Source organism: Morchella sextelata (assembly GCF_020137385.1).
Source record: "Morchella sextelata strain SCLS chromosome Unknown scls_12, whole genome shotgun sequence".
Classification (NCBI taxonomy): domain Eukaryota; kingdom Fungi; phylum Ascomycota; class Pezizomycetes; order Pezizales; family Morchellaceae; genus Morchella; species Morchella sextelata.
The window spans coordinates 125,282-137,726 of NW_025408627.1; the positions used below are offsets into that span (position 1 = coordinate 125,282).

Consider the following 12,445-nt stretch of genomic DNA (forward strand, 5'->3'; position numbering starts at 1 on the left):
GCCAAATGTAATATTGCTTTTGCAAGCGTCCGATCACTTTTTACCCGCCGCTGTACATACAATATCTATATGCACACATTTGTAAATTGTCACTACAGTTCACTTGCGTTTCTACAATGCTATTATATGCAGCATATACATTGCATCTCGCGTTTAATTCACAAAATAGATTACTGGCTAGAATAAATGAATATCCTGTCGACACATGTACATAGGACGCAGTTTCGAGTGCCCAAAGACAATCAATCAAGTAAATACGATCTCAAAGCCAACCAAAAACCACCGATTATCCCTTAAGCTGTTACTTAAATGCTGCCAACACGAAACATATTGGTAACATCAGGGGCCGGAGCCCCGCACGAAAGCCACAGAACTGAGACATGATACTTGGCAAAGTTGGCAGCTTTAACAGCATAAGCTTAAGGGATAACCGTGCGAAGGTCTTGATGAATCATAGAATATCACTCGGCTAATAGACAGTCACAAATGTTGATTTCTGGCTTCCGAGTCTAGGAGTATATATTTTCGAATTCGCTACTATGTGTTCTCCGCATGATTTTCTGTAATAGGGTGGAATGCTCAGGTGCATGATTAATTGCTGGATAAAGCACGAGATGAATGTAAATTCATATATAAGAGTCTAACTAAGTCGTGACCTCTCTTACGCCTATCTTTCCCTCCGGCCATTCCTTCTATATCCCATTCAGTTCTTTAATGATTCAGAGAGGCTTTATTTTGAAGAACTATCGAAGGGGCCGGCTCTCCGTGACTGTTCATTTCCTATATATACCCACACGCGCGCACTGTCTTCTAGCCAGTCACAGATCATCAGCGTGCTTTATGATCAACCAACCCTTTATAATTTACCACCACAAAACTCCCCAAAAATCAGCCCCATAAGTACCACGTCAGTGGTAGATACAGAGTTCAAACCACTCTATATATTCCGGTAACATCACAAGAGTCACACAAGGCCCCCTATTGTACAGTGTCAATCAAGAAATGAAGTCTCGCTTTATTTTTTACATACCAACAAAGGATTTCTAGAACAATTGCTTCACGAAGTAGCTCACAAAAGACTCTCGATCAGTCGTGCTTTCAGAACCACAGGATGTCCCAAAACCACATCTTGGTTCGATGGTGTTTGATCGGGATATTAACCTGAACGACCGTATTTAATGCGTAGAAGAATATACCAGTGCCTACATATATATAAGTAAATTAAGTATATACGTCTATACATGGCCAAGGGCCGCAAAACCTACTTCCTCCCAATCCACACGCAACCCGAAGTAACCCAATGATGGCCTCAAGCTCTTGCGGCATAGAAATCCACAGCCCACATCCTATATCAATCATGTTCTTTTCTAGCCAACGTATCCAATCAGGGCAACAGACTACTGCTATATACTAGTCCTAGCCACATCGATCTCAAGCGGAGATTCCCCACGGGCTATACAGCCATTTCCTTGTCGCCGCGAAACTTAAACTTCTCTACTATCCATCTCTAGCATTTCCTTAAGCTGGCCCTTTTCTCAACGTCTACGCTCGCCCGTCTCGCCCGTCTCGCCCGCCCTTCTCGCCCGTCTCGCCCGTCTCACATCACTCAGTTCACCGAGTGATGCCCATTTACCCCCAAAACACCCCTTCCTGCTCTCACCAAGACTTCCGCCAACCAAACACGCCCACAACCCCCAACATCACAAGCTCAACTGACAACTGACAGCCAGTCCAGTCAACTATCCCACAGCATGCCACCACTTGACTACACACCTGTCCCCCGTAGCACACAACCTTATCCCGCCACTTTCGAGCCGGCCCCAATGGGCATTGTCAAAACACTCTCGACCAGCTCTATCGTGCCATTGCATCTCTCGATCTGTTACTGTGCCCAGACTGCATCAGGAGGACTAGTCCAGCTTTCCCACCAGTGGTTGGTGCGTGGAAGTATGTCTTCGGGGAATCAAGGGGTGGTGGTATCTGTTGTGAGTGTTGTGGGTAGGAATTCGGCTGACCTTTTGCGCCGGAGGGGGTGAGGTGTGGTGACGGCGTGGGTATCTACTCTAGCAAGAGGGAAAAAACAGGAAATGGGTGAAATTACTTCGAGAGAGCGGGATAGGATTGTAACTAAGCCTAATCCACTAAATTCTCCTCAAGATCTTGCGATACGAGATCAAACCAGGAGAGAAGGGGGGGGGGGGGGCACCGCAGATACGAAAACCACCAATTCGGTGCCACATGGAGCCTATAAAAAGCCCATCCTCTGTACATCAAGATACCGAGGGATTCGAAACGGGATAACGTTTCCACACTGGTGTCTAGCTGGCGATGATATAGTCCGTAGCGTTTCCGTATCTGGTGAGCCTGTGTAACCTGTATGCTGCGGTGAAACGTTCCACTGCGTACATATAGATGGCTTTAAACCACCCGATCTCAAGATCTACAACGGATTGGATATGGCGCAAATGCACGGACGGAGCTGAGGGAGAGTGCTGTGGGGAATGTGCAGAGCTGAGGACGATACCGCATTCCGCATTCGAATCACTATTGGGTCGGACGGTATGGGTATACTGTGTCAATGATATCACTTGATGGGATAGCTATGTATAGGATTCGGATCCAGCAATTGCGCAACCAGACGCCAATATAAAACCAGCCCTCGGCGCCCTCCAATCCCTCTATCAACCCACAGCCAGTCCCCTCCCCAAGGCCCATCCAAGATGCAGCTCCTCCCCCTCCTCACCACCCTCCTCCTCACCGCCACCACGGCCTCCGCGGCCTGTAATGGCACAAGCACATGGGTCTCCTTCGTCAGGCCCAACGGCAGCATCACCACCGCTGAGCGTCAGCTCTCGGTCAGCGGCGGCACGGTCTATATCGGCAACATCAAGTACTCTGGCCGTGTGGAGGCGCTGGTCCTTAACTATCCGGGCGGTAGGCCTGGCGGTGGGGAGGGCGGGTTGACGTTTACGAATTACTTTAGTGGCATGACGGGGTGGAGGAATGGTTATGTGTTTCCGAATAAGTAGTGCTTTTTTTTCCTTAGACTCGGTGTTTCCTTTTTTTTTGATTACGGGGAAAGACAGTGCTGATAGGTGTCGGGGGTGACTAGGTCGGAGCCAATCGGGTTTACGTCGCCGCACTCGGCGTATGTGCCCGCGGACGCAGACACGGGCAAGTTTTCGGTTGGCCGCGATGATAGGCTCTTACGGTATTAATTCCTCTTAAGCTTTCCACCCCGAGTTTCTTAGTGTGTGGGCATTGGCTGATACGGTGCGTGAGTAGATACAATGGTTTGGACCGCTGGTATTTGTGTCCCACGACCGACTATGATAAGACGTATAAGCTGCATTTTGTCGGCGTGAATGTGGCAGTGCCGGAGGGGTGTGTGAGGACGGATATTCCGGTGGTTGGGTATGGGTATAGCGATTGGAAGGCGGATGCGCTGGGTGCGTATGTTGCTGGGGGGGATTTATAGTGTAAGCTTAATACGATCTGGGGAGGTTTGCGGATTTGGGGAGTGGGAATTAAATGAATTATTGTATTGCAATTGGGTGACGATGTCTAAGATCAGCGGGAAAGGGGACTTATTATGAGAAATAAGGATTGTGATGAAGCGAGAATTTATATAGCAGCTGTCTTGGTTAATTACATATAGGTTGTGACTTTTGTGAATCAGGCGGGGTAGACGAGCAGTTGACTTCCCCGGTCTGAACCTTAAATTGACATCCCCTGTACTTACCTAACCCTAATACATGTAGGAAGGAAGTGCTCAATTGCTCAATTGGAAAGCCATTACGACTGCAGGCACATGGCTTTCTATGAGGGTCATATCAATTCCTAAATAGAAGGATACATAGCTCTAGACTCGCTGATGGGGGTATGCCGAAGATGGGGGGATGCCCAACAAGGATTATGTTGAGTTCCAGTGTAATTCGGTATTCCCCCAACTTCGGCATACCCCCATCAGCGAGTCTATCAATTACAATTGCGACGATTCTGGTAGTTTCCAAGCCCACTCTAACGTTACATACATGTATCTACATAGAGAACTGTTGGTTGTAGTCAGTTATTGCGGTGGTGGATATTGTTAACGATTGCATTGTTAAACGTTCCATACATTCAAAGTTTGGGCGTTATTCCAAACCATCTGTACTTTTGTGTTCGAGGTAGTTTGGCCTCTAAACTATAACTATAAGAGCCTTTGTTTCTACTCATCAGTTCATACAATACATTCTCTACGTTCTCGGTTCTTCACTCCGCTTCACAAAGATCATCTCTGAAAGCATCTACTATTCAATTCCAAGCCCACAATCCATCCCTAATACCACTACTCACGCGCCTTCCACAATCCTACCTCACCTTCTTACTCTCCCCCACTGCCCGCAACCCCGCTTCTACCCTCTCCATCAACACTACATGCTCCCTCCCCGCCGTCCACCTCACAAACCACCCCACCCCCCACCAACACTCCAAAACCCTAAACACCTCCCTCACCACACACCCCTCCTGCCCGTCCCTATCACCATCCCTCGCCTCCAATCCTGCTACCGTCCACTCACTACTCGTCCGTACCCCGCCCGTCTTCGTAACTACAAACACCCCGTCAACGCGGTTCTCAAACACAGCCTCCGTCGTCACCGTGAACGAGAAGAACCAGAGCACCGGGATCGAGAGCGTGATGGTGTAGGCGGTGGGGGAGGTTTGGGTGTGAATCACGCCGGAGGGGTTGGCGGCGAGGAGGTTGGGGGGGTGCTGGAGCCAGTTGATGGCGTGGGAGGGAGGGAGGGGGAGGGGGGTGCTGGTGGTTGTGATTGGCATTGGGGCTTGGGATTGGTATGGAGGTCTATCTGAATTGGTCAATCTTGGTAAGTCAAGCCTGGTCAATGGGCTGTTAGAGGTATGGAGAAGATCCAATAACGATAACCCTGTATGCGTTACCCACGGTGAGTGACACAGCTCATCTCACCTCAAAACTACGAGGTTGGTCCCCCCGGCCGGCTGTCACGCTTTCAGCCATGCAAGATGCTGTCACGGAATGCAGGGGTCCCTTCCTACTCTACTTATTCCAACCACTTACCCACGCCAAGAAACACAAGCATTATTTGAACTCCCGACTCTAGCTAGCTGAGTTTCAAGTTTCACCGTTAAATCGCGCTCTCTTCTTTACGGTTATCGCAGGTATCGTACCACTGTCCTCCGTACGTGCACTGCACTGCGCTTTTGCAAAACACAGACAATTGAAACGTGGGGAAAGTAGTACAAGCGAGCGACCGAGCGAGCGAGCAGGCCAGCTCCTGGTCAATGGTCTGGTTCCTAACAAGTACTCCATGAACCCGAAAACCCAAAACCCCTGCCCTGCCCTGCTCTGCCCTGCCCTGCAATATTCCCCAGAATCTCGCGCGACGATAATTATCGTGAACACAGCCAGGCAGGGCACGGCTGGGGTGTACGTACAGTACCCCGCGATTTTACAAAATTGTGGTTTTGGTTTGCCGAGGTAGCCGTAGAGTATGTTTGGAGTGGATACATAGGGATAGGTAGGGTTTTTTGTAATAACTAGGAGCTGGGAGCTGGGAATAGGGACTGCATGATTTCTCATGATTCGGGGTAATTATATCACGCTAATCCATGTGCCTTAACCGATGAGTTTATCCGCCAGCAGCAGCATAGCATCGTCGGTAGATAGATACACGAAGCAAAGCAAGATAAGTATTCACAAGCTGGCTGGCTCGTGAAACGTTTGTTTCGAAATGAAGGATTATATCCCTAGTCTAGAACATCTCCACCAGACAGATACGAAAAACAAAAAAGAAATAAATAAAATATTTCTCGCGAGCGATTTTAATTTTATACACACCGGCTGCATATCATATCATATCAACCATCCCATCCCAAGCGACATAAAAAAAGTGAAAGGGCCAGCCAGGGTTAGAGTTACCCAAAGCGTGGACGTGGACGTGGGTCCCTATTATAATGCATCGAACGATCATCCATCCTCTCTGGCAACATCAGCGCAGAATGCGGCTGTTGAGCTGTTCTTCGCTGCTGCTAGAGTTCTCTAAGTAGAAATTGTGCATGCAAATGACGGGTGAGAGACAGTGGTCCCTGAGAGAAAAAGAAGGATGAGTTGCATAATATATCGAGATACATATGACGATCTGGCCGCGCTACATGTACCTACAGTGCTGATCACCCATCTAGCTAAGCCATTGTAATTAAATTAGTCGTCTGAGAAAGACAGAGGCGCCTAGATGGATGGAACTCGCCGTATTCACCGCGCAGTTGGAGTTATTCCGGTAGGCCGATGGCATGGCATCGATCTGGGAGAGACAGGCAGGCAGACAGGCAAGCAGGTGCACTCTGTATGTATGTATGTATGTATGGAGTCCCGACGGCCAGGTCTATTGAAACGAGAACCTGGGTCTTGGATGACGAGAGGGCGTGTTCGAAATCCGTCCAGAACTGCTGCTGCAGTGAAGAGTGAATCAAAAGATGGAAAAAAAAACCAGATAGATGCGATCTATGATCTCATAAGTCCCGCCGCCGCTGCGTTTCCCTTTGAGTTTGTTCTTCTAGAGTAGATTATTGAATTATCAAGCTAGAGTAGAGTAAGAGTACCCTTTACCTACTCTAGAATACTCTGCCCATATCTGCGGTTTTACCCACGCCCCTAACTGGTAATGGTGATAATCACAGCAATCACTCGTACCCCAAGCCAACGCTTCGGAAAAACTCGTTCGTTCATGATCAACACTCAAAAACCTTTCGATTTCCAAAGAGTTTTTCCGAACCTTTTCTTCCGAAATGTCATTTTTCATCTAAAGGAATTAATCCGTTAGCTAGTTCTTTCATTTCTTTCTGTTGGAACTGCCCTGAAGGTGTTTTTCTTTATGAAATTCGTCGATACGTGTATTTGCGACCCCCGCGCCCCATGTCGATCATTGACGCAGTCACGTGAGCTCGGCAGGTTGGCCGAGAAAGTGAGGTCGAAGGGCTTGATCAAAGCATTTCCACATGTTGCGACTTAGTTAGCACTCGACTACCGACGGGCTGTTTGGATTGCGGCTCACCACGGGTGTTTTCGTTCCTTCCTGTTCAGGCCCGATCTGCAGAACTTGGTCTTACTCAGGGAATTCTGTTTTTTTGTCTTGTCTGCAAAAGCTTTTCTTTGGTGGTAGAAACGTTACTTCATGGGGCACGTATGACGATTTCCCAGCCTCCCCTGCCATGCCTGGCTTGCTTTTGCTTGACTTGCTTGGTTGCTGTCGAGAAAAGAAAAGCAGCCCTACCTATGCAAGCACTCTCACCCAGGCCAGGGCAGGGGTTCTTGCTCAATCTCTTGTTTTTACCCGACTCTCCCCTTGAACTTATGCTTGCCTGTGCGCCATATTCAGGCAAGATTCACATGCTGCTAGCTGCGGAGAAACTATTCAGCATATGAAAGAGAAAAAAAGTTTAAACCCTGGTGCCGCTGCATACCCGAAGCGCGCCAATGGAATGGAGGAGAGACCCTTTCTTGAAGTTCTTGGCAACGCCGTAGCCGTGGAGGCGCATCAGCACCGGGAGCAGGAGTAGAGCAACGATTCGGAAGGCCAAGCGTGTTAGGAAGGAAGCACAGAGAAGTGAGAGAAGTGAGAGAAGTGAGATAAGTGACTGGTCGTGGCGGTTGCCATCGACGACGACGATGAGACTACTGACTGGCTCAGTTACTCAAGTCCACGATTCCGAGCTTGACCCTTTCTCCTCGAGGGTAAAAAGACCTCTACTATTCTCCCTTTAAGCCCTTCCAGGTTTAGGACACAGGAACGAGGGGCGGTTGGTTGACAGAAGTCGGGGTTATGACGTGTGGGTGTTGCTTTCCCCGGGGAATGTTAGTTAACTGCCCTCCCCGGGGTAGGATGACTAGGCCTGATGTGGACACTTGGTGATATGTTACTTCATACTGCCGACGATCATTACCCCGTCACCCGCTGCAGCAAAGTGCAGCATGTTCAGACTCGGCAATGTCTCCGGGCCTGGGGAAAAGGTTCACTCGCTGGTGGGGGGAGGGGGGGGTTGCTGTAACTGATGCTCTACCCTAGAAGGTACATAGCTTACACGATGGGTGGTGATCGATTTGTATCGACAGGTGGTGGGTGGTGGGTAGGTACATACTTTACTAACTAAGTAGCTAGGAAATGCAGATTGGGTAGCGGAGGTATATCTATATAACCAGTCCCTATTTCCCAGCTTTTGTGTTGTGACAACATCTGCCATTTTTTTCGCCGTTGGAGTTGGGAGTTCTTCTTTTTGATCGAATTGAAGGAACGAATTCACGAAAAGAGCATAATACCCAACAACATATCCATAGACACGACAGAAAAACAGAAACAATCATGGGTTTCGAACTTCGAGGGAGATCCCTCCAGTTTGCTATCACGTTCATCTGTACCACCGGTTTCCTGCTCTTTGGTTATGATCAAGGTAAGCTATCTACCTACCTTCTCACTTCAACAAACTGCCTTCTAGCCTCTTCTCGTAAAATGTAAGCAACACAAATTCTAATAGCTCCTTCTGCACAGGTGTCATGAGCGGTATCATCACCGCCCCCGAATTCAACGCCGCCATCCCCGAGACCAGGGGCAACCCCACCATGCAGGGTCTCGTGACCTCAATCTACGAAATCGGCTGTCTCTTCGGCGCCATCTCGGTGCTGTTTGTCGGCGAGAAGCTCGGGCGCCGCAAGAGCATCATGACGGGTGCCGTCATCATGATCTTTGGCGTCATCATCCAGATTACTGCATTCAGAGGTCATCAGTCGTTGGTATGATTACATCTTGATTACCACCAGATATACGCAATTTGCGAGGGGGTCGAGCTTTTTGAATTTAACTAACATGCAAATCTAGGCCCAATTCATCATTGGTCGAATCGTCACCGGCATCGGTAACGGCATGAACACCTCGTCCATCCCCACCTACCAGGCCGAGTGCGCCAAAACGACGAACCGCGGACTGCTCATCTGCATTGAGGGCGGGTCTATTGCGTTCGGTACCCTTATTAGTTACTGGCTCAACTACGGCGTGTCGTTCACCAATAGTGATGTCGTCTGGCGCTTCCCCATTGCGTTCCAGATCCTGTTTGCTGTCATCATGATTGTGGGCATGCTGTTCCTGCCTGAGTCGCCGCGTTGGTATGTAGCAGCACTATACATAATAATCTATATAGTTTCATCACTCATGGCTCTGGCTAACGATGATGCTTTTTTACAGGCTACTCTCCCGCGACCAAGACGAAGAAGGAACCCGTGTCATCGCCGCCCTCGCCGGCGAAGACATCGACTCCAGCATCGTACAGATCGAGAAGCGCGTGATCCTCGACTCCATGGCAGCGGCCGAAGTCGGCAACAAGTCCAGCTACAGCGACCTCTTCACCGGCGGCAAGACACAGCACTTCCGCCGCATGCTCATCGGCGCCTCCTCGCAGCTCATGCAGCAGATCGGCGGCTGCAACGCCGTCATCTACTACTTCCCCATCCTCTTCCAGAAGTCCATCGGCCAGTCCCGCTCCATGTCCCTCATCATGGGCGGCGTAAACATGATCGTCTATGCCATCTTCGCCTCTACCTCGTGGTTCATCATTGAGCGCGCCGGACGCCGGAAGATGTTCCTCGCTGGTACTATCGGTCAGGCACTCGCTATGACTATCACCTTCTGCTGCCTGATTCCTGGAACACAGGCTGCCGCCCGCGGCGCCGCTGCGGGTCTGTTCTTGTATATTGCGACCTTTGGCGTCACCTGGTTGCCGCTGCCGTGGCTGTATCCCGCTGAGATCAACCCGCTCAGGACTAGAGGAAAGGCGAATGCCGTGTCGACGATTACCAACTGGCTGTTTAACTTTACGGTCGTGATGATTACGCCGATTATGATTGATCGCATCCAGTGGGGGACGTATCTCTTCTTTGCTGCTGTCAATGCTGCTTTCATCCCGTTCATGTAAGCCACTAGCTCCACCACCATCTATCTAATCTTGAACACTACAATACTAATAAACCACCAGCTACTTCTTCTACCCCGAGACACGTCTCCGCTCACTCGAAGAGATCGACTTCATCTTCGCCAAGGGCTTCGAGGAGAACATCTCGTACGTGCGCGCCGCCAAGGCCCTGCCGCTGCTCTCCCCCGACGACGTTGAAGAGTATGCCATCCGCTACGGCTTTGCGCCAAGCACCGAGAAGACCACCGGCGACTACATTGAGGACAACAGCCGCAACAAGACGGCTTAGAGGTCCGAACAAGGCTAGTGTTAATGACGATATGTAGTTTGTTGTCGCTTTACTTTTTTGTCTCATGTCCCCTAGGCTAGGCTGGAACGTTGTGCGCTGGATGCGGCATGCGTTTGGGTTTATTGTGGGTTTCGGGATGGAGAGGACGGCAATTTTTGTTGTATATTTTTATTTCTTTATATTATTTTCTACATGAGGGTTTATACTCTTAGAAAGCTGGGATGGGATGGGAAACAGGGTGATAGAATTTTGTCTAGAATTCTTATGGTCTGTGTATTGTGAATAGCTACGTTTGAATACAGATCTAGAGTCACGCAAGTCATGTTTTGTTCCCAAGTTAACCTTGTTCAGAAGTGAAATATTGTTCAGATGTGAACTAACCACCGCGGGCCATCTCTTTTGCACGTGTTCTCTCTTAAGGCCGATGGACATCATACATGCCGCGCCGCACAATAAATCGGCCATTGATATATGCGAGCACCCATAACCCAGATTAGTATCTTACCCTACACTACATAATACAATACCTGTAGAGTACTCATTCCAACCCCCCACCGATGACGACCGACACCATAAACTCAACAGTAATCAGAACCTCTAATGCGCCGTCGCCATGCGCTAGAAAGTATTACTAATATTGCGATTGACATACCCGCATCCGCACCCGCACCCCTGCAATGATAGAGTGCCCATACCATCCCGTTATGCAGGTGCAGTAAAGTATAGTAGGGTACAAGTGTAGATCTTCCTTAGCGATCGTCGGAATCAAATCTCGTCGTCTGATGAAAAAAAGTGAAATCGTATCATTGGCAGATGCCTGTACTCGCTTGGACTTGACGACTGGGCTTAGCTAGCCGGATAGAGATGGAGGGCCAAGAAATTCAATCTTGGTGGATACATAGGTGAGTTGTGCAGGGGGGGTGTTCTTGGCTTCATTGTATTCCCAGTAGGCAGAGTGAAAGAGGTATTTACTAATGAAGTGAAGAGAGGATTCGGAAGGAGAGTGGATTGGCGGACGGGACAAAGGAGAAGTTCGAAATCGTCGTAGTAAATTCGAATTCAGTATTCGTATTGGAATAGGTTCTCTACGTACCCATGCAAGTACTTCGGTAGTAAGAAACACATTATTAGCCCAGGCTTGGATGAAGGGCTTGGCATTTAACTCAATACTCAACCAACCAGCTGTACTCGAAGCTAAGCAGAACTTACCTAGTCCTTAATTATTGTGCGGGTAAATTCTTTTTTTCCTGATGTCTATCAGTTGAGCGGCGGCCGGTGGACTGATTTAAGGAGTGGGGCAGATAAGTGATTCCCGTTGTCGGCGGTGTACCTCTGGCACTACGGGTTATCTGTTACCTCCCGTCAGGATTCGTTTGCAACGGTGCACATCGGGGATGCCGTTGAAGGTTAAGCAAGAGCCGTTCGGGAACTCTTTTCTTCAAAATACCGTGTAGGGTAAATATGTTGATAAAGTAAATCGGGATGTTGGAGCTTATCAGTTTAAGAGAGACTAGATAATCGAACCTAGTGAGTTGAATTACCCGCCAAAATCGTCAGTTAATCAAGGACAAGCCTGTATTCAAGTTCCTGTGAGCGTCAAGAGAATGATTTCTCTCCTACACCCTCAAACATCTTGTGATGAATAATTAAACGGCTGTGATAAACAGACTTCTCAGATCTCCCGTGATTCCAGGCCCCAAAGTAACTAGATTTACAATATTGGGATGTATAAGAGTCGACAGAGAATCCGTGGGTGAACATGCAAGGTGATGTCGACAGCGGTGACTAGACTACTAGAGGTGATGATCAGCGACTGCTACCAAGAAGGTATCCGGGAGAGCACACAAACATTACCCAGCAGGGGTCTTTGAATAATTGTCCGTTCCATAGTTGCCAAGCTCATTGGGATCCTATACCAACCTGAAGGCCGAACTTATGCAGAGCGTCAGCGAAGTCACGCTTAATGTCTACTGTAGATGACTTGATTGATGATAGAGGAAGAGTCCTCTCACCGTGAAGATATACCAGCTAGTCTAGTGTATCTGTTCTACTTATACAGTGTTGAGTGCTCTCTAGCTATGAATACAGTGTTACTAACTAAGAACTAACCCTTATCGGTAGTCTCGTAATGTATCCTTACAGTCAGATGTTGAGAAAAGGATGGCAGCGTTGATAAGA

At 48.7% G+C, this 12,445-nt stretch overlaps 3 protein-coding genes across 3 annotated transcripts; 2 read left to right on the plus strand and 1 right to left on the minus strand.

Moving 5' to 3' along the window:
- Positions 1 to 2,720: 2,720 nt before the first annotated feature.
- On the plus strand, positions 2,721 to 3,478 carry H6S33_001939 (uncharacterized protein; the record flags this gene model as incomplete). Its single annotated transcript, XM_044833641.1, has 3 exons — positions 2,721 to 3,025; positions 3,113 to 3,211; positions 3,286 to 3,478. 3 exons carry the CDS (start codon positions 2,721 to 2,723, stop codon positions 3,476 to 3,478), a joined length of 597 nt encoding a protein of 198 aa, XP_044693082.1.
- Positions 3,479 to 4,353: 875 nt separating this feature from the next.
- H6S33_001940 (uncharacterized protein) lies at positions 4,354 to 4,821 on the minus strand (the record flags this gene model as incomplete). Its single annotated transcript, XM_044833652.1, has 1 exon — positions 4,354 to 4,821. The coding sequence occupies one exon, from the start codon at positions 4,819 to 4,821 to the stop codon at positions 4,354 to 4,356; it is 468 nt and encodes a 155-aa protein (XP_044693083.1).
- Positions 4,822 to 8,378: 3,557 nt separating this feature from the next.
- On the plus strand, positions 8,379 to 10,267 carry H6S33_001941 (uncharacterized protein; the record flags this gene model as incomplete). Its single annotated transcript, XM_044833663.1, has 5 exons — positions 8,379 to 8,466; positions 8,565 to 8,806; positions 8,892 to 9,175; positions 9,255 to 9,977; positions 10,042 to 10,267. 5 exons carry the CDS (start codon positions 8,379 to 8,381, stop codon positions 10,265 to 10,267), a joined length of 1,563 nt encoding a protein of 520 aa, XP_044693084.1.
- Positions 10,268 to 12,445: the final 2,178 nt, after the last annotated feature.